This window comes from Eptesicus fuscus, chromosome 9 (assembly GCF_027574615.1).
Source record: "Eptesicus fuscus isolate TK198812 chromosome 9, DD_ASM_mEF_20220401, whole genome shotgun sequence".
Classification (NCBI taxonomy): domain Eukaryota; kingdom Metazoa; phylum Chordata; class Mammalia; order Chiroptera; family Vespertilionidae; genus Eptesicus; species Eptesicus fuscus.
The window spans coordinates 43,248,207-43,274,746 of NC_072481.1; the positions used below are offsets into that span (position 1 = coordinate 43,248,207).

Below are 26,540 nucleotides of genomic sequence, written 5' to 3' on the forward strand. Positions count from 1 at the left end.
CTCAAAGTATTGAGATATTGGAGCTTATTGTTATTTATTTTGTCTTTTTGAGAAAAATTTAATATGATATTCTTCATTCTAGTGAAATTGTGTTTTCATGTGAGTTTTAGTCATCGTCTCTGTTTTATCCGTGGCTCTGGTGTCCATTACTTCCCTTCAGTTCTCCCATCTGTAAAACTGAAGCAGGAAGTTGGCTGGCCACGGGAGGTTGGCTGTGGGAGCACACTGACCACCGGGTGGTCAGTGCATGTCATAGCGACCGGTCATTCGTTCATTCGGCTGCTTAGGCTTTTATATATAGAGATTTCTTGGTCTGGGGATTCTATTTTGAGAAGCTTTGTTAATTGGATTTAAAATTCCATATGATTAAAATGTGCTATACTATGGCTTTTCTCCCCACCCCAGATAAATACCCTTAGAAATGTTTCTTATTATTAACAGGAAAGGCTTTTGGATTCTAACAGATTTGGCTATGAATATTGGCTTTAGATATGTTATATTGGTCAAATTTCTTAAACTCACTAAGCCTCAATTTCTCTATCTGTATAATGAGGTAATAATGCATTCCTCTACTGATATGTGTGAGACTTAAGTGAAATAATATATTTAAGATGTGCATATGTGTGTGTATAGTGTGTGTGTCTTGTATGTTCTAAGCATTTATTAAGTGGTATTATTACAAAGTAGTTATAAAATATCAATATAGAAAAACAAGTTGGAAATCACTTTAAATCCCACCAAAGATACCATTATTGTTGACATTTAGTAGAGATACTCACAGAGCTTTCTTTAGTCTCAGACAGAAACTTTTACATAAATGAAAATAATGTGAAGAATGGATTACATAATATTTGTCACTTTTCACTCAATAATGTTACATTTTTACGACAGTGGATCTAGATCTTTATCATCTTCCTTCATCTCCTTTTAATGGCACAGTTTTCCATTTATTGGAGTATGATGGAGAATATAATAAATCTTTTTTTTATGATGTATAGTTTTTCCATTTTTTATCTATTATAAGTACTACTAGAGGCCAGGTGCATGAAATTTGTGCAGGGGGGGTGTCCCCTCATCCCAGCATGCACCTTCTCCAATCTGGGACTCCTCGGGGGATGTCCAACTGCCAGTTTAGGCCCAATCCCAGCAGTCAGCCTTCCCTCTCACAATCCGGGACCACTGGCTCCTAACCGTTTGCCTGCCTGCCTGCCTGCCTGCTTGATTTCCCCTAACTGCTTCTGCCTGCCAGCCTGATTGCCCCCTAAACACTCCCCTGCCGGCCCAATCGCCCCCAACTTCCTTCCCCTACCAGCCCAATTGCCCCCAACTGCCCTGCCCTGCCCTGCCAGTCTGATCACCCACAACTACCCTCCCCTGCTGGCCCAATCGCCCACAACTGCCCTCCCCTGCTGGCCTGATCACCCATAACTGCCCTCCCCTGCCACAACTCACCTCCTCCGCGCGAAGCTGCAGAGACAACAGGACCGGCCTCCTCCATGCCACACAGAGCAGCGGGACCCCCAGGCCTCACCACGCAGAGCAGCCACTGGGCCCCGCCTCCGCTGTGCGCACTGTGATCTTGTGGCAGCCATCTTGTGATGACGTTGTGCACAAGGGCCACCTAGGCTTTTATTAGTATGGATAGCCATGATAGACATTTTTCCCCTGGGTTTAAAAAAAAATAGGATAAATTCTTAGAAGTGGAATTGCTAGATTAAAAATTACCCAGCTGGCATGGCTCAGTGGTTGAGCATCAACCTATGAATCAGGAGGTCACTGTTTGATTCCCAGTCAGAGCACACGCCTGGGTTGTGGGCTCTATCCCTAGTAGGGAGCAGGCAGGAGGCAGCTGATGAATGATTCTCTCCCTCTCCCTTCCTCTCTGAAATTAATTTAAAATATAAATAAAAATTAACCTATAAAAGAATTCATTGAGTTATAAACAGTTACGATTTGTTCATTTTTTTCTGCATGTGTGATACTCAATAAAAGAGTTTACTATATTAAAAAAAAGACATTAGAATCTCTTGAAATGTAAATTTTAAAATATATTTGAAAGTGAATCAGGGAGAAGGACTCTCAGATTTTAATGTCAGCAATTCCAGTTAACTGAATTCCAACTCAGTTCTTTAATAAAATTGTCACTGTTCATAACAAATCCCTCTACTTTAATAAACAATGGGCAGAGGGGATGTTGTTGAACATAATCTATACTAATAAAAGGGTATTATGCTAATTAGACCAGATAGACTGGACATCCTTCCTGACAAAGCCAGGGACATGGCCGACCTGCAAACTGTCCGTGGCCCTTTGCCCAGGCCGGCCCCGCCCCCCAGCTGGGACTCCCCACCCCGGTGGGGGCGTGGATGGCCTGCAAACCACCTGAGGTCCCTCACTCAGGCTGGCCCCTCCCCCCAGTGGGGGCCCCCACCCCAATGGGGGCGTGGCCGGCCTGCAAACTGCTGGCAGCCCCTTGCCCAGACTGGCCCCTCCCCAGTGGGGTCCCCCACCCTGATTGGGTGCAGAGCCAGCCTGCACACCCCGTGGCCCCTCACCCTGGCCGGCAGGCTCCAATTGGCTGATGGCCACCCACGGTGGGGGTGGGGCCGGCGAGCAGGTGGGAACAGCTGACCTCTTGGTCCCTTCCCCTGGCCGTCAGGCACTGATCACCTGATGGCGAACAGTGAACAGGGTGTGGGTGGCGGCAGGGGGCAGGGCCAGCTGCAGGCAGCTAGGGAAGATGGCCCTGATCTCAGGTCAAGCCTAGGGACCGTACCCACGCACAAATTTCGTGTGCCAGGCCTCTAGTATAGTATAACATGACATCCAAACCTTAGGCAAATCTGTTGCTTGAAGTAACCTTTAATTTATGTATAATTAATATTGTCAATCTGAGCTTAACTTAACAGTTACATCCAATTTGGTAAGCTTTTTAATAGATTTAATTGAGCTGCTCTACAGCATAAATTTATATTCATGTTCAGTTGAACTATGGAAAACTAAGAGTAGTTGAAAATCTATCTCTTCATGATATTTTTGAATAATTAATTTTATTGAAACAAATCTCATGAAAAAAAACCTCTAAAGTGAAAGTTTATGTAGTATAACAAAAGGATTTACATCCATTTACTTTTATTGAATCTTTACCAGATTAATCTACTTCTTCTGTAAAATATAGCAATTAAGTATCCCATCTCTTGTACTTAAATAATCTAGAGCAGTGGTTCTCAACCTTTCTAATGCTGCGACCCTTTAATACAGTTCCTCATGTTGTGGTGACCCCCAACCATAAAATTATTTTCATTGCTACTTCATAACTATAATTTTGCTACTGTTAATGAATCGTAATGTAAATATCTGTGTTTTCTGATGGTCTTAGGCGACCCTGCTAGTGGTTGCAACCCACAGGTTGAGAACCACTGCTGTAGAGCCTAAGACCATTGGAAAACACAGATATTTACATTACGATTCATTGACAGTAGCAAAATTACAGTTATGAAGTAGCAACGAAAATAATTTTATGGTTGGGGGTCACCACAACATGAGGAACTATATTAAAGGGTTGCGGCATTAGAAAGGTTGAGAACCACTGATCTAGAGGGTTTACCTCAGATCAGTGTGGCTTTGTTTTTGTTTTTGTTGTCTTGTTTTACTACTGTGACAAAAACCAACCCATGAGGTGGAAATGTCTCCCCCATTAGACTATGACCTAAGTTTTACAGATAAGGTGTTTCTCATGTGGGGCTATTGTCTTCAGTATCTAGAGGTGCTAGAATTTGTTCCTGAATGACATTTCAGAGAGAGTCTTGATTGCCCCAGTCAATATTCAGCCTGGAGGGTCCTGACAATGCAAACTTGTGTGGCCCACCGTTATGGATAGTATTTGTGATACTCGAAGGTTTGAAGGAACATCCCTTGTAAAGAGAAGTGATTGTGTGCTGGCCAAGATCCCCCGTCTGGTCTGATTGTCTCATTGAGTGCAATGAATCACATAAAATACACTTTCCATCATCATGGCTTGATGAATGTGAGAGGAAGATATAATTTATCATCTAAACTAGTGTTACCGAACTAAAGGGGGTTTGTTCACCTGTGCACATCAAAGACCAATCAAATGCTAACAGGAAGTTTGCTGCCGATAAAGTAAAGGTTTGATGTTAAGGGAATGGCACCAAACCTGGAGTGGCAGGTGAGCTCGTGTTCAAAGACCGAGCTTCCTGATGGCTTCTAGGGGATGGGTTAAATAGGGGGAAATTGTTAGACATGGTGACTAATGGAGTTAGGGTCACAGCTAGGGTCGGTGCTAGGGTAGGGGGTAGTTGATCAGTGCATCTGGTCCTGATGTCAGCTAGGGTGTCACTGTCTGGTTTCCCAAGGGTATGGTCAGTGGGGCATTCCGCTTTTCTGGGCCTGGAGCTTAAACACCTCTGAGGCCTAGATATTATCTCTAGTTTGACTGAAACTCTGTCTCTGGGGTCGGTAGACATGAGGCTTTGTTCTTAAGGTTTTTGATGCTGACCAGAACCTCATTGTCCTGAGGGCTTAGTGACTGAGGGAGTGGATGTGCAAGGGAGAGGGAGATGGTGCATCAGGGTGTTGAGTGAGGCCAGTTTGAATGAAAAGGAAAGAAAGGAGAAAGGGTTATATTGAAGAAATGAAGATTCTGTGCCGTTACACTAGGTTACTTTTGAGAGGGAGTGCTATTAATAACTGGAACAACATGTATAAACTGGGCTATTCCAGAAAAATTAGGATATATGTTTACCCTTGAATGGAAGAGTTCTTGATCTCAGATTTTAAGAAAATAGATTATTTGAGTAGAAAGGGAATGCCAAATCAGAACTAAGGATAGTTTTTCTCACCATTATGAGATAATATTAAAGATAAGGCCATCTCTGAATAGTTTATTATTATTTCCATATATCACCGAGTCATCTTTGAAAGGAGAGACTTTGGGAAAGACACCTAGTTTTTCTACTTCTCAGATTACTAAAATAAATAGAAAGTAATGTTATTCCAATTTCTAGGTAATATGATCACTCATATTCTTAAAGGATTGGAGCAGAATTTACCCCCAAACGAAATATCATATTAAGTGTATTAAGTATATTAAAAGTGTATTAAGTATATATCCTTTTCAGGGTGCAGTTCATTTGAAAAGAGAAAGGTGCTGTCTTATTGGGACTCCGTAGTACATTTGGGACTTTAAAAGCCTCACAGTCAACAATCAGGCATTTCCCCTCTGCATGATGGTGAAATGATTCTGAACGCTTTGTGTCTTGAAAATTTCAGTTCTAAGATGCTAGATGACTAAGCATCCTCCTCTTCCTGCTCAGAGATTATTTAGGTGACATCTTTATAAAGATGACCTCTCCAAATCATCTGATTTTTATAGGTACCATACACATGATGTGACATCTAAGCGCGCCTGAGGATTATAGGCTTTTAAACTAGTAGCAACATCACCTTGGGCAAATTCCTCAAGCTCTTGGAGTTCCAGTTTCCTCACCTGGTGAAAGTACATAGCATCCCAGTTGTTGTGAACTTTAAATGAGATATTGTGCATGAAGATTGTAGCATAGTGTTTAGCACAGGGTAAGCTCAGTAAACAGAAGCCATTATTAGTTAGAATTAACCTGAAAGACTTCTGAGGGGTGTAGAATGCTTCTTCTTCTTCTTTTTTTTTTTTTTTTTTTTGCCTGTGGTAAACTTAGAAGATGACCTACATATGTTGTTTAAAGAATAATGCCCTCGAGAACAGCCACTTCTCAGAAATAGAGTGACAGTCTCAAGTTAATTATGCACAAAAATGCATCATTTGGAGTGTGTTTCCTTTAGTGATGAAGAAATGTAAAAACTGCTTTTGTAGTTGGAAGCTATATACTTTTTACTTAAATAGCGAAATTGTTTTATATTGAATAAGATCTAAGGAAACATGAGATCTCCCTCTCAGAGCTGCTAAGTGTCATTTCTGAGGCCAGAAAAGGGGCTTTGTCTTAGACTTGTTTAATCCAGAGATAATGCTTTTTCTTTTTCCATTTAAGTCAGTTAAATCAGGTTTCACTCTGCCCCAAGTTTCTTGTACTGTTCCCAGTCTTCCACTGAAGAGCCTTTGAGCCTTGGCAGAAAGCATTGGCCTTAGCAGTAAGCACGGCAGTCGTTGGCCCTGGACAAAAAGCAAGCAAGATGCTTTCCCCTCCCACTGCCACAGCCTCTGCACATTCAGAAACTGTACCCAGAAAGACATAACTTTAGATTTTCTTTTAGGTAAATTAAAATTAACAACCTGCTCTCTTCATTTGGGCTCTAATGCTTTCCTCTTTAATACTACTATGTATCCTAGTCTATCAAAATGGAGGACCACAGCTAAAAAGCAGGCATATCCATAAATGTGAAACAGCTCGTCTTTATATACTTTACTAGAGGCCCAGTGCATGAAATTCATGCACGGGGGCTCCCTCAGCCCGACCTGTACCCTCTCCAATCCGAGAGCCCTCAGGGCATGTCCTGCTGACAGCTTAGGCCCGCTCCCTGTGGTTCTCTGCTCTCTGTGGGGCTTGCCTGCTCCACACCACAGCGATGGGCAAGCAAGCCCTGCTGGGTGCTGCCTGCAGCTGCACTTGTCTGCTCCCGGGTCGCCACAGCAACAGCCAAGCAGGCCCTGCTGGGTGCTGCCTGCAGGCCCACTTGCCTGTTGTGGGTCGCCAGCAGCTACGGCCAAGCAGGCCCTGCTGTCTGCTGTTAAGCTGTGCTGCTGGACCCACCCCCAGGCCCACCCTGAAGTTGCCTGTCCAGCCCTGCCTGGCTCCCCGGGCCCCTCAGTAGCTGCGGCCACTGGGGTCTGGCCCTGCCTCCCTCTTTGGCCCTAGAAGCAACCTCGGCGGCTGCTGACCAAGCCCTTCCCCAGTGCAGGTGCATGGAGGCGGGTCCGGGCGCCGCTGCCGCCTCCACTGCCCCGACCGGTGAACGCTGATGGGGGCGGGTCCAGGCGCCACCGCTGCTGCTGCCGCGGCCTCTGTCCCCCCACCCGCGAGTCGCTGGCCGTTGAGAGGCCACCCCGAGTCCTGCCCCCCAGCCTCCCGCCACCCAATCATGGGCGTAGCGGAGTGATGGTTATTTGCATATTTTTCTATTATTAGATAGGATACTTTATATACTTTATAAGCTTTAGCTCAGTCACTTTGAAGGATAGAGGCCACCTCAGAGAAGGTGTACTAGCAGTTGATTAATGGAAGTGCCACTTCCGATCATGGCTGTGTGACCACGTCTTCATTGAGCACCATTGTATACAAGCTATGCGTGACAAGCTGGAGAATACCAAGAAGACTCTGGTTCCTGCCCTCAAGGAGTTTAGCTCAGTTCAATAAAATGTTGTGTGCCTGACTAATGCTGACCACCCAGCAAGGATTGACTTTACCAGGTCGGGTAGGGTTTAAGTGCAATAAGAAAAATGATTATAAACCTGGTGCCATAAAACTCAAAGCCTGGAGGGTTTGATAGATCAAGGTTTAGGAAAGATTTTCTGAAAGCAGAGGCCAGGCACAGTGAAGACATTTGAAAATAATTACAAATGCCAGTCATCGAATCAAACAGATTCCACGCATCATCTCATTTTAAAATTGTGATGTAAAGATCTTTATTTGTAGTAAAGATATTGAAAAATATGGTTAGCAAAACAAAAGCGATCGTGCTAGACATTCAATTTTGTAACTAGGTTTTGCCCCTTAATACATTTTGGATATTTCCTATGTCACTAAGTATGCTTTTTCACTTTATTCTTAATGACTACCTGATTTATTTAACCATTTCCCTTATAACTAAGCAAGGTAAGATGTAAATACAAGAAAAAAATTTTAAAAGGAAACAATTAAGACCATGAAGAAAATATGTAATCTAGAGTGTGGGCACTTTTTTAAAAGAGATTTTATTTTTTTTAGAGAAGCAAAATTGAGAGGAAGTTACAGAGATTGTCCATATACCTCTATCTCCACACATTTACAGCCTCTCCCATTATCAATATCCCCCTCCAGAAGAGTACATTTAGTACAACTGATGAGCCTACATTGACATATCATTTCATGTCATAATCACCCAACGTCCATAGTTCACATTAGAGTTGATTCTTAGTCTTGTACATTCTGTAGGTTTGGACAAATGTATAATGGCACATATCTATTATTGTATCATACGGAGGGTGGGCACATTTCTTAATAAATTATATTAAAAGGACGGAAACTTTAACAGAAAAAAATAAGTAGTTTTGAATACATAAAAATTGAAAAATCGAAAGAGGGGTGAGAGATCAACCAAAGGACTTGTATGTATGCATATAAGCCGAACCCATGGACATAGGCAGTAGCAGGGTGAGGGCATGTGCTGAGGATTAGGTGGGAATGACTGGGGAGAGGTCAATGGAGGAAAAAGGAGACATATGTAATATTTTAAGCAATAAAGAATTAAATTAAAAAAGATTACTATAAATAAAATTCTTTAATTTATCTCATTAAATTCTCGCAACAGTGTTATGAAGTAGGTGCTTAGATTTCTTTTATTTATTATTTTTTAATAAATCTTTATTGTTCAGATTATTACAATTTTTCCTCCTTTTTCCCCCTATAGTTCCCCTCTACCAGGTTCCCACCCCACCCTCTGCCCTTACCCCCCCGCCGTGTCCTCCTCCATAGGTATACGCTTTTTGTTCAGTCTCTTCCCGCACCCCCACCCCCGTTTTCCCCGAGAATTGTCAGTCCACTCCCTTTTCTATGCCCCTGATTATATTCACCAGTTAGTACTGTTCATCAGATTTTTTATTCCCTTGGTTTTTAGATTCACATGTTGATAGTTACCTATTTGTTGTTCATAATTTTTATCTTTTTCTTCTTCTTCCTCTTCTTAAAGAATACCTTTCAGCATTTCATATAATTCTGGTTTGGCGGTGATGAACTCCTTTAGCTTTTTCTTATTTGTGAAGCTCTTTATCTGGCCTTCAATTCTGAACGATAGCTTTGCTGGGTAGAGTAATCTTGGTTGTAGGTTCTTGCAATTCATAACTTTGAATATTTCTTGCCATTCCTGTCTGGCCTGCATAGTTTCTGTTGAGAAATCAGCTGACAATCATATGGGTGCTCCCTTATAGGTAACTAACTGTTTTTCTCTTGCTGCTTTTAATATTCTCTCTTTGTCTTTTGCTCTTGGAATTTTAATTATGAAGTGTCTTGGTGTGGTCCTCTTTGGATTCCTTTTGTTTGGGGTTCTGTGTGCTTCCTGGACTTGTAGGTCTATTTCTTTCATCAGGTGGGGGAAGTTTTCTGTTACTATTTCTTCAAATAGATTTTCAGTATCTTGCTTTCTCTCTTCTTCTGGGACCCCCATAATTCTTATGTTGGTACGCTTGAAGTTGTCCCAGAGGCTTCTTACACTATCTTCAACTTTTTGTATTCTTTTTGCTTTTTGCTTTTTCAGAGGAGTGATTTTTTCTTCTTGGTATTCCAAATCTTTGACTTGATTCTTGCAATCCTCTAGTCTGCTTTTAGGTCTCTGTATAATATTTTTTTATTTCAGTCAGTGTATGCTTAATTTCTAGTTGATCCCTTTTCATATCCTCGAGGTTCTCGTTTAATTTATCGGCCTTTTCTAGGAAATTCTTGAAAAACCTTATAACCGTGGTTTTGAACTCTATATCCAGTCTTTTGCTTTCCTCCATTTCCTTTAATTATGGCCTGCCTCTTTGTCTCCGCATTTTAGCTGCTTCCCTGAGTTGCTTGAGTTGCTTTGTGTGTTAGGTGTCTTAGCAGAGCCCAGTAGCTCAGCCTCCCCAGTTACCTAGACCCTCTTGTGGGCTGTATATGCAGTCTTGTTGTAGTTAAGCCTTGCTTGTTGTTGGTATCACTGGGAGGAGTTGATCTCCAAGCTAATTGGCTGTGAGTATCAGCAGTGTCTCCGCTGGGCGAGCTTCTGTGCTCAGCTTGGATGGGGCAGAGTCTCAGGGTGGTGCAGACAAGCTTTGGTTTCCCGTCAGCCCCGCCCTAAGAGGGCCTTGTTTTCTGTATCCTGCAACAATGGCTGTGCGCACCTCTGAGAGAAGGCTGCTCTCGAGTTTCGCCTGTTGCCAGACAGGCCGGCTTCTCCCCGACCGGAGCTGGATATCAGTGCAGTCGGGAGGTTTTGTTTTTCTCCTGAACGAGAAAGCCAGCCGTGTACTTGGTGCCCGCCCTCTCAGCGCGCCTTGAGCAAGCCAGTCGTGTGTTCAGCCGCCCGCCCTCTCCACACTCACAGATCTCGGCACCTCCACAGCTCCCGAAGCTCAGCGTCCCTTTCTCTTTTATTCTAGTTGTAGAGCATCCACTCAGCCAGCTTTCTGGTGATTCTGGACGATGTCCGCTCTGTTTTCCAGTTGTAGTTTCAAAATTGTTGTGGTAGGCAACAATTAGGTGTTTACCCTATGCCGCCAACTTGGTTTCTCCTTTAGATTTCTTTTAAAGAAGAGGAAACTAAGGTGCAGAAAAATGACATGTGCAGATCAGTGGACTTCTGGGATATTGATTATCTTGGTGAAGAATAAACATTGATAGAATAAGAGACATATTGAAGAAGTAGTTCAAGTTTAGTCTTTGTAGCAGCCTTTGATATGAATCACAGGTACTACTTCAAGGTGATGGATGAGCTTCATTTCAACAGTTAAAAATATTATATTTTACCTGGCTGGCATGGCTCAGGGTTGAGCATCAACCTATGAACCAGGAGGTCACAGTTCAATTCCCAGTCAGGGCACATGCCCGGGTTGCAGGCTCAATCCCCAGTGTGAGGTGTGCAGGAGGCAACCGATCCATGATTCTCTCTCATCATTGATGTTTCTCTCCCTCTCTCTCTCTCCCTTTCTCTCTGAAATCAATAAAAATGTATTTTAAATATATATATATTTTTCCATTCCATCCTTTGAACTGTTCACTTCCATACCTTCTATACACTTTCTCATTATAGCTGTTGTGACAAAAATGATACCTTTTTCAGGTGTGTCTTCATATGCAAAATTTCAGAGCTATCAAGAACAAATTAGATGCTAATTACAAAAAAGCATAAAATCCCTTTTTTCTATCCCTTATATAACAGACTATATATACATCCCTTTAGTAGTAGAAATTATCAAGTCTCAGGTAAACTGGGACAGTATAGTATAGATCAGTGGTCAACAAACTCATTAGTCAACAGAGCGGCAAACTGCGGCTCGCGAGCCGAAGTTTGCAGACCACTGTATAGATCATTAATTACTTAAAGACAGGAGGAGAAAAGCCAAAACTGGCCCAACTGGTGTGGCTCAGTTGGTTGAGCATGGTCCCGAGCAACAAGAGGTCGAAGGTTTGATTCCCAGTTGGGGCACACACCTAGGTTGTGGGCTCCACCCCCAGTTGGGGGCGTGCAGGAGGCAGCCGATCGATTTTGATGCTTCTGTCTATCCCTCTCCTTTTGTCTCTCTCTAAAAAAATCAATAAAAACATACTAAAAAAAAAAAAAGAAAAGAAAAGAAAAGCCTAAACGGAACTATTAGCAATGGGTGAAATAAAAAATTGATTATTGGCTATCAACATAGTTTATCAGTGGGAAAATCTGGAATGAAAAAATTTAGAATGTAAATGTTTTTAGATCATATTTAGGTGAATTCTATCAAGTTAAAAATCCCATCGCATCTTGGATAAAAGCAGTTGGCTTACTGATTGTTTACAGTAAAATGTTTCTGTGCAATTGATCTAAAATTTGATTAAAAATGGAGATATAATATTTACCTCCTCTGGAGTAACAAAATTTATGCTATGTAATAACCTTGACATGTTTATGGCATCATATTTAATGGACCCTCCAGAGCGCTGGTGAATACCACAGTTTGGTCTGTTTTCTACATTTTTTAAGAATCTGGAAAAGCTGTAGGTAATAAAATATACATCATAAACTTTTTGCATCTAGCTCAACTACTGCTGTCTTGATATTTAGCAAAAGGGTCAAAGACTGTGTGTTCTATTAACTTCATTCATAACTGAATTAAGAGATTTTAATAGCTGTTTAGAATTAGTGTTTGAATCCATACTACAAAGAATATTAAGATTTTTGGCACCAAACAATCCTACATGTAGCCACTTAAAAAAATGAATGGACTTTATTGTTTAATTCCATGTATGTAGATATATTCTTGTATAACGTGTAACTATATACATATATTTTTATACAAAATGTACATATTGCATGGTTTACAAGTACACTTTATATTTTGTCCCAAACAGATAAACAATCAGATTCTGTATGGAAGAAGTCACCAGAATGCATCTGCCATTATTAAGACTGCCCCATCCAAGATCAAACTGGTTTTCATCAGGTAAGATAGATATATCATAAAATCTGAGCTCTCGTCAGGAAATGTTATTATCTATGTAAGACTATTTTATCTTTGTTTAACAAAATCACTGTGTTCTAAAAATTTATTTTCCTTTTGTAACTGTCACTGTAAGAAAAGTCTAGTTTGTTTTGGGTATGAGGCTGTCTTGTTATTTGTTTCACATGATAGTATTGGTAGTTGAAACTAGTATTTGTATTTCAATTTTTAAAAATTCTTCCCTTCCTGGATATGATTCCCTCTCTACAAATATAATAGCATCTTCTAGCATCTCCTTCTGTCACGATCATTTGGTATAGGTGCTGACTCATTAATGTCTACATCAATGAATAGGCAGGAAAACAGAACCCAGGAAACTATAGAAGCATCATATTACCAGTGCTGGTGAGAAATCCAGAGGGGAGGGGAGGTGAGCTCTGCTGTCTAGAGTTACATAGTGTTTGGGGCTCCATGTGTACCTACACCTTGCCTGCTAGCTGACTGAGCATTTTTGGCAGAAGTGAATCAGATTTGGGAGTCCTCATTGGTGGTAGCCACCATTGCCTCATCGGCAGTGGAAAGAGCTTTGATTCTCTGTTATTGGTCTAAAATGGCAGGTAAATCTGAATTATTTTTAGGTGACATAACTAACCCTGTATGTTAACTGTTGCTCTGTTTCTCTTCCTTCTGAGCCTCAGTTATTTGTAAAATGGAAATAATGAAACATCTGCCTCATAGTGATAGTTTAAAAATTTGTAATGTTCAGTAGAGTGTCTAGCATAGAGCAAAGGATGAAAGAGTATTTTATGATGGTGATTCTTCTTCTTCTTCCTTTTCTCTTACCTGTCAGTAAGACCTATCCAATCCCAGGGGACTGCTGAGATTAAGGGGTAATTTTATTTCCAGATATGGGCACTCCTGGAGGTGATTAAAACATTCCTTCCCACACCATCACTTCAGCCTCAGGGGGTATTATTGCTTTGCTCCTAAAGAAATACTACATTGGCAACTTTTTCTCCAACTCACTAGCATTTTCTGGCCTTCTAGTTTTTTACTCTTGTTTCCGGAGGGAAAACCTTTCTTCTGTTTGTATGTCTTTGTGTGTTAAGGTGACCTTCTCTGGCTTACTCACCTTGACCTGCTCTGTTAGTCACAGATCTTCTGTTTGAGTTTCTTTGCCTTTCCTATTGCCAGAGGTTCAAAATTAAACTTAGATGGTGAAAAGATGAACAGACTTGAGGAATGTTCAGCCACTCAGGAGTTTGGAATCATGGGATAATTGGGCGGAATACTTTGTGAAGTATGTGATTGGCTGGCTATGGTGCTGTACACCTGAGACCAGTACAAAGTAATGTTGAAAGTGAACTGTAGTTGAAAAATTAAAAAATATTAATTTAGAAAAAAAGAGTTTGGTGAGGGCATATATGGGTGTGGGGTGGGGAAGGGGGGGTAATGGTAAGATATGTACACATATAATACCTCAATAAAAAAAATGTAAAAAAAAAAGAAAAAAGAGTTTGGGTTTCTGGCTCAGTTGGTTGGAACATCGTCCCATACACCAAAAAGTGTAGGGTCAGGGAACATGCCTGGATTTGGGGTTCCATCCCAAATTGGGGTGTGTGCCCATTTGGGGCACGTGTAGGAGGCAGCTGATTGATGTTTCTCTCTCACATTGATGTCTCACTCTTTCTGTCCCTCTTCCTCTCTCTAAAAATCAATAAAAAAACAACAAAGTTTAGGATGTCCATTGAGAGAAGTCCATACAAGTAAAGAATTCAAACCACTTAGCCTTAAAAACTTTGCATAAAGTTGTGTGAGTATTACATGAGAAGACTTACATAGCACTCAATGGTGACTGCGCTGAAGTGCTCAACGCAGGGTGGAGACTGCTCAGTGCTAACGTTAATGCTCCGGTTGCCTCTGTGGCATCTGTGCCTTTGTTACCCATCCTGGGCCATCCCGTTTTAAAGAAAGCAAAAAGAAAATTGACTAGGATCCAAGGGAAATCATTTGATGCAATTAAGTAGTTGAGAAATAGAGCCCTCCTCCTTCAAGAAAGAAAGATTAAATGATTTGAAGTTGTTTAGAATACAGAGGAGAAAGCTGAGCAGAATTTTAATAATAGTAATAAAGCCCTATTGATTTAGTGTCTGATGATTTCAATTTTGATTATTCAGAATGGATCAGTATCAAGGAAAGAATTTGTTCAGTAAATTAATGGTAAAGCATAATTGAGGATGCTACTGAATATTCATTGACTAGAAGGGATTTTAAGCAATTTAGAAGTATCAATGTACATTCAAAATACATAATCTAATTATGGACGTTTCTTGCATGATCATTAAGTTATAATTCCTAGTATATAATGGGCATTCAGGAAGTTCTATATATTATAGGGAGAAAAAAGATGTAGTCATAATTCTGAACAATCTAGCCACTTTTAGACTGTAAAGAAAAATGAGCTTAAATTTAATCAAGAGCTATGTATGCACTGCTGACAACTTTTTGTGTGATTCCGTATATAGCTCTGGTAATTTGTGTGCCAACATTTTATTAATTAATACTTCAGTTTTCATAAAAGAAGAAACTATTCATTTGACAGAAAACTCTTAACTAAAGTGATGAATTCTTTTCTAAAGCAAGATTGAACTATAAGGCTTTATAAGTAATTAAAAAACAACTCCTATATTCACCTAGGTAGGTTTGAAACTGGGTTTAATGCTTGGGCTATGTGAGCCTGATCACTTTCCTGATCTGTAAAATCTATAGCAATCTCATGAATTGTCTAATATATTAATATATATGAATTGCCTGGCAATATGGGCTCAACAGTGTTCACTGCCATAGTGGTGGTGGTGATGATGATGATGATGATGATGACGATGATGACAATGATGATGACGGTGATGATGGTGATGATGGCAGAAGAACATGAGAAGAGCGGGAGTAAGGAGGTAAAAGAAAAGAAGTCTTGGAGAAGGAAAGAAGAGGCAAAAGAATAATCACTCCTTCATATGTACTTTATCTAATTCCAGAATCTTGACTATTTTTTTAAGTGCAGCACATTCACAATTTAAAAATGCCTTCATTAACATGATAATGTTTAAACACTGAAAGAGATAGCTATGGACACTATACCCATTCCTGGTAAATGTTGGAATAAGAGACATGAGCCAAACCTGCCTAAAACATCCTTTAGTTCTCTGTCAGCTGCTGCTGCTGCTCCTCCTCCTTCTCCTCTTCCTCCTCCATCTTCTTCTTTTTCTTTTAATGAGGGACCGACATTCTAACAAGGAGAGAACACTGTTTTTTGTTGTTTTTTAGTAGAGCACTGTTTGAGTAATGTATAAGGAGGAATCTAATTAGCATGACTTAATCTTCATGTCAATAAAATATATTAGATTCTAATATCAACTAGTGTCAAAATTTAAAGCACTCAAGGGAATCAAGAAAATATTATGTTGCTCATCAGCTCTGTACATCAGTGATGGAGGCATAATGGCAGATCGGTGCCCTATTCTTGTGTGGTAACCTGTGCATTTCAGATGCTATCCAACATATATATCACCCTGTCTCCTTCAGGCTGATTGTCCAGTTCACTAATCATGTAGATACATCTTTCAATTTCTGCCTATGTATTACAGCTTTCACTCTATTGTTACAAGAACCCCAATTTTGCCTTTTGGGAACCATTAAATTGGAGCAGTTAGATATTGACTTGTTATCAAGTTTCAGGAAGTAAAACTTAAATCGTCTTGGCACAACTGATACAATTATACTTATAAACTGCATAACATGTATTGTGTTATATATTATTACTTTAAAAACTGATTTTTATAAGTTGCATTTCTTTAAAGTTAGTGCTGCTATTTGACAATATTATCTTCCATAGTTGAAATTATTGATTCTCTATGCATTTCCAATAAATAGAAATTTTTGGCTTTTATACCTTGGCAAATTTTTTAAATTTATTGACAATTGTGATAAAATTTGGAACTGGCCACAAATTTAAGAGTATGATTAATAGTAATCACAGAAAGCTGTTAAAATATGCTGCAGGCAACATATTGACTAACTATGGCATTTAATCTATAGTAATGTACATTTGTGTCATCATGTCCTTGTCATATTCTTTTAACACGTGTATTTATTCAGATACTAATTGATCTACAGTTCACAAAGGGTCTGTAAGTTATTAATGAAATTAGTAAGTTGCTGCTATGTATATATGATTTACATAATCACTCACACACATCCCTTTTTGTCCCCCACATCATTAGATTTTGGACAATCCCATAATCATGTAATTGTGCCCTAAACCACATAGAGACCTTGATATACTAAATTTTTCTACTCTGGATCATTCAGAGTTATATTGTAATCTGAGTTCTTACTGTGCACCTCACATTTAGTTCTGTGAGTTTTCCTACTCATCATATCCTCTCTACACAAGCACACCAATTTAAGTACAGGAGGAGAGCTCTATTAATACGATGAAGAAGGAGTTTCTGTGTTTGTCAGTGTAGGGATCCAAGGAGATTAATGATCCTGCCTGCAGCTCTTGTCAGACACTCCCCCACTATCGAAAATTAAATGTCATGTAAAACAACTCACTCTCCATTACTTAATTACATGTGGAAAACATGTACTGAGTAAAAAAAAAACTCCTGGGGCTTAAGGAGGCCAAATAAAACTGAAAACCCTTGGATTTAGCGCTAGCTGTCAAGTCCTCTTGAGTAAAAGTGGACTCACCATGGGATCCACTTTACTGTATCAATTAAACATATGTCTTGGTTTTGTAATTAAAAATAGAGTGTGCCCCGTCATTCTCTGGCCATATCCCTACAAGATGACATTGACTTGAAATTAATGTGACTGTCAGAGTCCTATCTGGGAGAAGTCTATCTAAATAAGCAAAGGGAATGAATGCCTGCTTTAAAAATCCTTTTTATGCTCTGCTCTTGATTCCTTATATCTAGTTTTGATAAATAGAAGAAAAGATGGTGGGGACAATCATGAGTTTTACTTTCATAAAGAAATATTCATGCATTTATGCAACAAGTATTTGCTGAGTGCCTACTTGTGCTTGTGCTGTAGAGTCACTAACACAATCTCTGCCCTGAAGAAGGAGGCAGAGAGTAGACCGTCTGGTACCTTAATCAGTGATATAAGTGCTATGATGTTATAGGGACATATAGGAGATGAACTTAACCTAGATTGGGACCCTAAGGGAAAGTATCACAGAGAAAGATATTTAGAAAGTATGTGTAAAAAACACACAGGTTTTTAGAATTGGATGTCATACCCAGCATATTTGAGTATTTTCTTGTAGGAGAAAAACAATCCATCTTTAAGAAAGCACCATTAGATTATTACAGCTGTGTATGTCGTTTGTTTTGAATACTGTAAGAAACCATCTTTCTGACTCTCATGGACCATTAAAGAATGCAATGCCCCTTTTCACATGCACAATGAAATACCATTCATGGGATATATGATATGAAGTTTTGAGGAAGAGGCCTGCCATTAGCACTAAACTTTATTAGGAGTTGCAGGGAGAAAGGAAGTAGAGATACACGCCTGCAGTTTCAAGGCTCTTCAGTGTCTCTGTTGGACCATCTGGTAGACCCATATGAGTCTCTCAACTGCTCTGAAATCTTGACTCTTGCTTAATTTCTTCAGTACTTACTTCCTCTGCTATTCATATTAAATTGCAATTGTGGTTATTTGTTTTATAATAAATAATTTATAAGCCTTTCAGTGAAAGAACAAGGTGTAGTTGAAGTGTTTTGTGTTTTGCTCTTTTGTCAGACACTGCAATTTATTTAATTTATTTTTTAGAGAGAGGAAGGGGATGGGGGAGAGAGAGAGAGAGAAACATTGATCGATGTGAAAGAGAAACATCGATTGGTTGTCTCTGGTATCCATGCTGACCCACCACCTTTTGGTGTACAGGACAATACTCCAACCAACTGAGCCACACCGTCTACATGAATGAATTTAATTCAAACATTTATTGAGTACCTACTGTTTGTCAGATGCTTTACAAAGCCATAGAGTTAAGTTCTCCAAAAACTTCCAAGACATGCAAATAAATAACTATACACCAGGCAAAACAAGCACCAATAGAGAGAACTCTATGATGTTAGGGTTACTGAGATTGTATTTTAAGGCTTGGATGCTAGGAGTGCAATCAAGTGCTTCACAGTTAAGAAGGGAATGATTTAGATGTATTGAGACCAGGAGAAAGCAGAAAAAGGAAACAGGTAAGTAGGAACATTGTTGTCATAGTCCAGGCAACGTGAAAAGCACACGAATTAGGATGGGGACCATAGAAGAAAAGACATGAAAGGATGAAGTCTTTAGAATGTAATCATAAGACTTGGAGATGTCTTTGGATCTAAGGGTTGATGGCTGAATGTATTAAGAGTAACTGAGTACTTAGCACCTGGAAATTTTAGCATCTGAGATTGAACATCATAGAACCATGACATATTAAATGTTAACTATTGTGCCTTAGTGCTCTGACATTTACATTATCTTACAACAATTCTATTAGAAGGTATTATCCCAAGTTTATATATTAAGAAACCAAGATTTTTTAAAGTTGTTTAGTATCTTGCTTACGTTACTTCTTACTGATAGAACTTAAATAGATAGAACTGTATTTTTGCCTAGGTTGTCTTAAGTCTAGATATCTTTTCAGAATAGCGCGTGTTTGCCTTACACTATATACTGTGTAATCATTTCCATTGGTATTATCCAGATACTACCCTCCTGATCTCTGTGTGTTGGGTTCTAAATTTTGAGTTCCTGGGAGCAATAATCTATTGGCACAAACCGAGGCAGGTAGTCTGCCCCCTACATCCACTGAGGGTGAGACAGGGTGTCCGTGTTACACAGTGTAGACATTGCTACTGTAGCACATCCAGAAAATCACTGTGAGCTGGGCAAACACCCCAAAGAAATGTCCATTAATGTGGTTAACACTGACAACTGCGTGACTGCAGGCAACACACTGTCATTTACTCGTTGAAGCAGCTTGGAGAGCACAGAGCAGTTTTAGTAGTTCTGCTTTTTATCTTTTCTCTGCCTTGCTATGACCACTTCCATTCAACAGACCTTTATAGTACACCTACTCTCTGTTAGTTACAAGCTGGGGATACAAAGAAATCAGATCCCATCTCTTTGTTTAGCAAGAGAGGAAGAACAGCACAAGGAATGTTCATAGAGCACAGCAAGTACAATGATAAGGACATATACTTACAGAGTTCCTTACCCTGAAAAATTGTTCTCACTGTTATCCCTGATAGAACTCCATTATCTCTCTCCCAGCAGCTATCAAAGACAATAATAAAAACACCAACAAACAAGTACAATTCCCGATTGTGTCCTGTATGGGGCACTGAGGCCTAAGAAACTTGTTAATTATGTTGGAAAGAAAAGTTAATTATAAAGCAAACAGATTTCATTCCTTATGAGAACATAGAATATGAGGTGTCAGGGGGTCCCCAGAATTCATTCAGGTTAACTGCTTGTGTGGGTTTTTTTTTAAGTATGTTTTTGTGATTTTAGAAAGAGAGGGAGAGCAAGAGATAGAGAAACAAACATCCAATGGCTGCCTCCAAAGGACACCTATTGGGGTTCAAGCCTGCAACCCAGGCATGTGCCCTGACCAGGAATAGAACTTGCGACCTCTGGGTGAATGGGACAGTGCTCCACCAAATGAACCACACAGGGCAGGGCTAGGTTAACTGCTTGTTTACAGTGTAAATAGCTTCTCTCTTTTGGTATCCCTCCTCCTAATTCTTTCTCTTTAAAATTGCTGCCGTCTCAGGTCTACTTGCTTGGTCCTGAGGTGTGTGGATGAATACTCACTAGTAAGTGGATTATAAAAGATTATGAACTGTAACTTCTGATAGCAGCTTTCTTCTCTCCATTGAGAGTAATTGTAGGTTTTCTATTCTGTGAGGCTTAAAAAAAATTAAAGTGACTTCAAAGGCTATTAAAGTCATACTGCTTTGGTGGAAACCATTAAATTGCGAAAGGATAACTTGGCTGATTTGAGCTAATTTGGTCTAGTTAATCATGATTTCTCAGTAAGAATTTATGTACAGCCCAGCCAGTGTGGCTCAGTGGTTGAGCATCGACCTATGTCAGGGTTCGATTCCTGGTCAGGGCACATGCCAGGGATGCATGCTTCATCTCCAGTGTGGGGCATGCAGGAGGAGGCATATCGATGATTCTCTCTCATCATTGCTGTTTCTGTCTCTCTCCCTCTCCCTTCCTCTAAGAAATCAATTTAAAAAATAATAAAAAATAAAAGAATTTATGTGCAGTCATATTTTTAATGCTGTTAACCTTTGAAAGAGATAGAAGAGCCATCTGCTTAATTACTGCCAAATATACTCTGCCCCTTGGGCTCTGAATTCTGAGTAGACATGTCTTGTCAGCATTAGACTCTAAGCTAGAGCTAAGCTTTCTTGTGGTAGTCAATGGGGGAAACTGAATAGGTAACTGACTATGTCTGGGTATGAGCAAACTGCTGAGAAATGTATTGTACTCCCTGAAAAAAAAAAAAAAAAGCCATCTCTCAACATAGTAATGCATGCTGATGGCATCTGTAATGCTGTCAGAAAAAGAGAGATACAGTATATTCTTCACACTCTGTATCGATTTATAGTCCCCCCCCCCTTTTTTTTTCCTTTGATTTGGCTGGTGTGCTAGATAGTTCAAGAATCTGAGAAGGTTAGAGCAGGAAATGGCACCTAGACTTCATCTCTTATTTATGGTCTGCCTCGTTCCACAGAATTTATATCAGTTCAGGATTCGTACAGTTCAACCTACTGAAGAGATTAGGAAACTGATTTGCTTAGAATTTTTTCCCCAAAATCCTATAGCTAGTTAGTGACAGTGCTAAAACTGAAACTCCTACCTCTGTCTCCTTATTGAAGTGAGTGATTGTTACATTTATTTAAAAAAAAAAAAAAGCTATGTTAAATACAGACTGTTTGCCAGGTACTGCATTTGCCCTAGATCAGTGTTTGACACACAGGTTGAGAACCGCTGCTGTAGAGCCTAAGACCATCGGAAAACACAGATATTTACATTACGATTCATTAACAGTAGCAAAATTGCAGTTATGAAGTGGCAATGAAAATAATTTTATGGTTGGGGGTCACCACAGCATGAGGAACTGTATTAAAGGGTCGCGGCATTAGAAAGGTTGAGAACTACTGACCTAGATGATGTAATACTAGTTGAGATTAGGAAGGACATGAATCTTGTCTTTGGAGTGCTTACCCTCCCTGGGCAGGACGGGAGGTGGTGGGGGCGGGGGGGGGTGTCACAGATTTGAAGCAAACATTCATACAAATCAGTTACGTAAATTATGAAAGAAACAGTCCTATGATCATTGTATAGTGTGCTATAAACATATAATGGAGATCCTAGAAGGCTTGTTTCAGGAAATGACATTTATGGTAAGCTGTGAAGAAGAAATAGGAATAAATCAGGCAAAGGGTTTGGGCAAGAGGCATGCATGCAGAGCAGAAGAGAAGAGAATGAGTGAAGGCCCTGTGGTGGGAGGAGCTTGGCTCAGCTGAGAAATGGAAGGAAAGCCAGCATAGCTGGAGTGGAGCAAAGCGAGCAAGGAGAGAACAAGAGGAGGCCAGAGATGGGGACTGGGCTCAGACTGCCCGAGGCCTTATAGCCTCCACAAGTCTGGGCTTAGGATCCTAAGTGCAATAAGAAGTCACAGGAAGGTTTTAAACAGGGGATAGAAATGTCAGATTTTTGTTTTGGAACCATAACTTCGCTGGGTGCAGAATAGCTTGGAGAGAGGATGAAGAGTCTAAGTAGGGAGACCCCATAGGATGCTCTTACGTTAACACCGGTGAGAAATGATGACGGCTTGTACTAGGATAGGATGGAATGAAGTACAAAGATTCAAGATACGTTTTGAAGGTAGAATCAATAAGATTTCTTTTTTTCACAAGTCAGGGTTTTTTATTTAATACATTCTAACCAAATAGTAACAGCAGTAAATAAACACTTTGAAAAACGGGCCGGTATCCCCCTATATCTGGAAGAAAATTAAGTCAAAGTTTTCTACATGGTAGAAGGGAGGCAACTGCTGATGTCCATGGTTAGACAATTCAAGAATCACTTGTAATTTCTACAGCCATTTCCCCCCAAAAAATCCATGGCAACAGGTTGGGACACAGCTGCTTCAAAGGGTAAAATGTCCTAATTCTATATGGTTTTATTAACAGGGACTAGGTTGCACTCGTATAGCATGGATTGGATATATAATTGAGGTGTGAGAGGTTTCAAGAATGACTCTCGGGTTCTTGGCTGAAAAACTGGGCAGATACTGTTGACATTTACACAGGTGGAAAGGAAATTGACTATGGAACCCTCTGGGGACTAAGTGCGATAAAGAGCTCTGTTTTATTTAAGATGCTTGTAAGATATATAGTGGAGATGTAAAGTAGGATATGCAGATCATAAGCTCAGAAAAACATCTGGGCTCACTATGTGAATTCAGAAGACATCGATATATAGACAAGTCTTTGAACTTAAGGAAATAATTTGCCTAGTTGAGGTTATTGAACTCGCACTGGAGGAGAAGGATGGGTGGGGTATACGTTTAATAAAAACATGTCAGGTAAAGGCAGTCAGGTGACTAAAGCCCCAAAACAGAAACAATGAGTGCCAATTGAGCTTTTTCTAGTGGGTGAGAAGTGAAAATATGGGGTGGGATTGCGAATGCCCTCCTAAGTAAGGTAGTGGCTATCCTGTCTACACTGGTCATCTTGAGAGATCTGTGAACAGTCTTAAATCTTCACACAGCGGTAAGAAGCATTTTTTGAGCTTCATTAGTTTATGTTGTGAAACCTTAAAGTTGGACTTCACATAAATCTTGAGATAATGGTATCGGTTGTGCATCATGAAGAGTGAAGGGCACATCTCCCACAGAACCACCACCTGCCATTTGTTAGTAACATAGTGGAAATGAGCCCAAATAATCAGACCTGGTATTGTAGGAGTTGTACTGTGCCTGTCACCCCGGTGATAAGTTTCAGCTCCCACCTCCTCTGCTCCTATTAAGATGATAAGGAGTAGGATTCCCCTAACCCACAGAGCCTTGCATGTCTGGATCTCTGCTCTCCCCATCCATTACTCCTCTCACAGAGTCCACCCATGTGGGGACTGTCCTATACATCCCATCATCCTTCACTTGGCAGAACAAAGTTAAGAAGCCAAGTGAGGAGACTGGGAAACTTTCCAGTTCAAAGAACAAAATGCTCTAACCATTAGTGGGGCCTAGAGGTTACACACAACCCTTTTGAAAAATTTATACTCCTCAGTGCTGAAAAGGTTGCTGGCTTTCCAAAAATGAGCCTCTGCAGCACCTGCCTTACTAAGCAGGATTTGGCCAGCTCCTGGCATCATCATTCTTTGTCACTAATAATTGTATCTCAGCATCCCTTGAGTAACATATTTTTTTTTGTGACCAATTGTTTTGTATGTTATATGTATATTTTTGATTCTGTAGTGCTGTTCATGCATTTTCAAACTGAGAACTGAGGAAATGATTATAACTTGAGCCAGGCACTTGGCATTTACTGTGTACTGATTATGCCTGTGTTAACATCCACAGAAATGAAGACGCGGTCAATCAGATGGCCGTTGCTCCCGTTCCGTTACCATCAAGTTCCCCATCTTTTATTGAGGTAAGGTGGCTCCTAATTAGCTTATAGTGAATATATTAGATGGGTTTGTCGTAATTCTTTTTTTCCAAATCTAGCTTTTTTGACTTTCAGTATCTTAAAATTCATAAAATTTATTATCTAGGGAATATACCTAAGTAAAATAGAAAGTATTTGAAGTACTAGTATGATTATAAAGTAATCTAAAACAATGTTACACAAACACTTTAGAAGTTAACCATATGAGTATTGCCTTCCTCAAAGTTTCTTAAAGTTTTTTTCTAGACATAGAATATGTCCTCATTTCTTAGAAAATTCTCTTTTTTAATAACTGAATAGTAGTACCCCTTTCTTTATGGTTTCAAAACACTTTAATACCTATGATTGTAGGTGTCTTTAAATAATTACTTTCATCTACTCCAAGATTGCTATCATAATGATCTGCTTCTAGAGATATGTAGATAGATAACCAGTGTGTCTTCCCAGCTGAGGGAATATTACATTCTCTTTATGTTTTTTTAGTTATTGAATTATTTTTTAATTTCAAAAAGAAATACATAATTATTATAACTAATAAAATGCAGGTTTATTAGAAGAAAAGGTTGTTTTTTTCTTTTCCCACCTCCCCAAGGAAGTTAATATTTAGCATTTAGTATCTCTCCATACTTTTTCCTTTGTTTCTACAACAAAAATGAAGTTGATTTCCCCCACACATGTTGGCCTCTCTATCCCTTTATCTTTGTTTCTTCTACCTGGATGCCTTCCCACTTCCTCCTTATTAATTTTCAACCACTAATTCCTTGGAGAATTACCTTTGTGGAAGCCTCTTCCACATGTTCTATGACTCAAAATGAATAAAATAATTTATAGAGAAGGTGTAAGTCCTCAAATGAGAGAGGCTATTCTTCTGACCAGTTTCATCCCACACCATTCCTTTCAGTAATCTTTACTCCCTTCACAGTTAAATAATACTCATGATTCCTTGAAAAGGTAAAAATTATCCTTTGTCCTCTGTGTGGCATCACCTGGGCCTTATAGAAAAAGACAGACCCATTTCTACATGAGTTTAGCAAGGATTCTGTTCCTTGTAATTCCCTCATCTTAATGTTTTAATACCATCAGCATTAAAATTAAATTTAAAAATGAAAAAAGAATGTAGGATTGGCCCTGGCCGGTGTGGCTCACTTGGTTGGGTGTCGTCCCATGCACTACAAGGTTGCTGGTTCGATTCCCAGTCAGGGCACGTGCCCAGGTTGTGGGCCTGATCCCCAGTAGGGAGCATGCAGAAGGCAGCTGACCGATACTTTACCCTCACATCGATGTTTCTCTCTCCCTCTCCCTTTCTCTCTCTCTAAAAATCAATTTTTAAATCTTTTTTTTTAAGTAGGATTGTAAGCATCACTCTAAACTGTATGCTTTTGAAGGGCTAAGCTTTTTGTCTTCTTGATCATTCAATCCGCAGTGCCTAACACCTAGTAAATATCTATGGGGTAATTGAACTGCAGGAACCATATTTTGGCTTTTCTACTGTATCCTTGATGCTTTATTCAGTGTTGAGTACTTCTTATTGATTCAATTCATTCTGCTGCTATTTACCAAATGTCTACCTTGTAGAGCATACAAAGATTAATTGCAAATAGTCTGTACCCTCAAAGAATTTAGAGTCTTATAGTAAAACACGTGTATTACTAAAACAAGGTGCCCTCAGAGATAAAACTTTAGGAGGAGTTCACAGAAGATGAATGGTGTTTCCTGATAGGAGAAAAGCTATTTCTGATCAATAGATTGTATTTTAAAATATGCATATGATTATGGTTGGATAAGAATGTGGGAATAGCACAAATAAAAACACAGAACAAAAATAAATCAGGGTGTAAAATGGGAGAAAATGTAAGGGTCCACGAAAGGGAGTAAAAGAAGTTGGGGTTAGAAAAATAAATTGAGGTCAAATGAGAGAGGCTTGATCTTAAATCTCAGAAGGTTTGAATTTTATGCAATGGGCTCTTGGAACTGTTGCAGGCATGTTGAACAATGAACTGGTCTGATCAGGACTCTGCTTCAGGTAAAGTAGTCTAATAGCAATGTCAAAGATGTCTTGAAGAGAGAAACCCGAATAGGAAGCCACTGCTGTGGTGTCTCATAAGAGGCACTGAGGACTCAAGTGTACTCCGGTCACACGATATTTATTCCATTCTTTGATGAGGCAGGCTTCTATATCTTTATAGAAGCAAAAACTTTTTACTTTCCCTTTTTCTCAGAAAGTTGTGCTTCTTTTGAATACTAAGTGAAATGGAGCAGGCCTGATAAAGAATGGAGAGGCTGGTTATCTAGCAAGTGTCATTGCATAATTTCCAATATATCTTTTTTTTATATTGTTTGAAGTATTACAAATAGTAGTACATATGTCTCCTTTTTCCCCCCCTTGACCTCCCCCCAGCCTCCCCTACCCCCCAGCATATGCCTTC

At 39.8% G+C, this 26,540-nt stretch overlaps 1 protein-coding gene across 1 annotated transcript in view; it reads left to right on the forward strand.

The window, feature by feature from the left end:
* PATJ (PATJ crumbs cell polarity complex component) overlaps positions 1-26,540 on the forward strand; it is a 316,022-nt gene that overhangs the window by 197,384 nt on the left and 92,098 nt on the right. The window contains exons 29-30 of the mRNA XM_028142315.2: positions 12,273-12,364; positions 24,027-24,099. Of these exons, the coding sequence (XP_027998116.2) occupies positions 12,273-12,364; positions 24,027-24,099 (165 nt within the window). The remainder of the gene's footprint in view (positions 1-12,272; positions 12,365-24,026; positions 24,100-26,540) is intronic.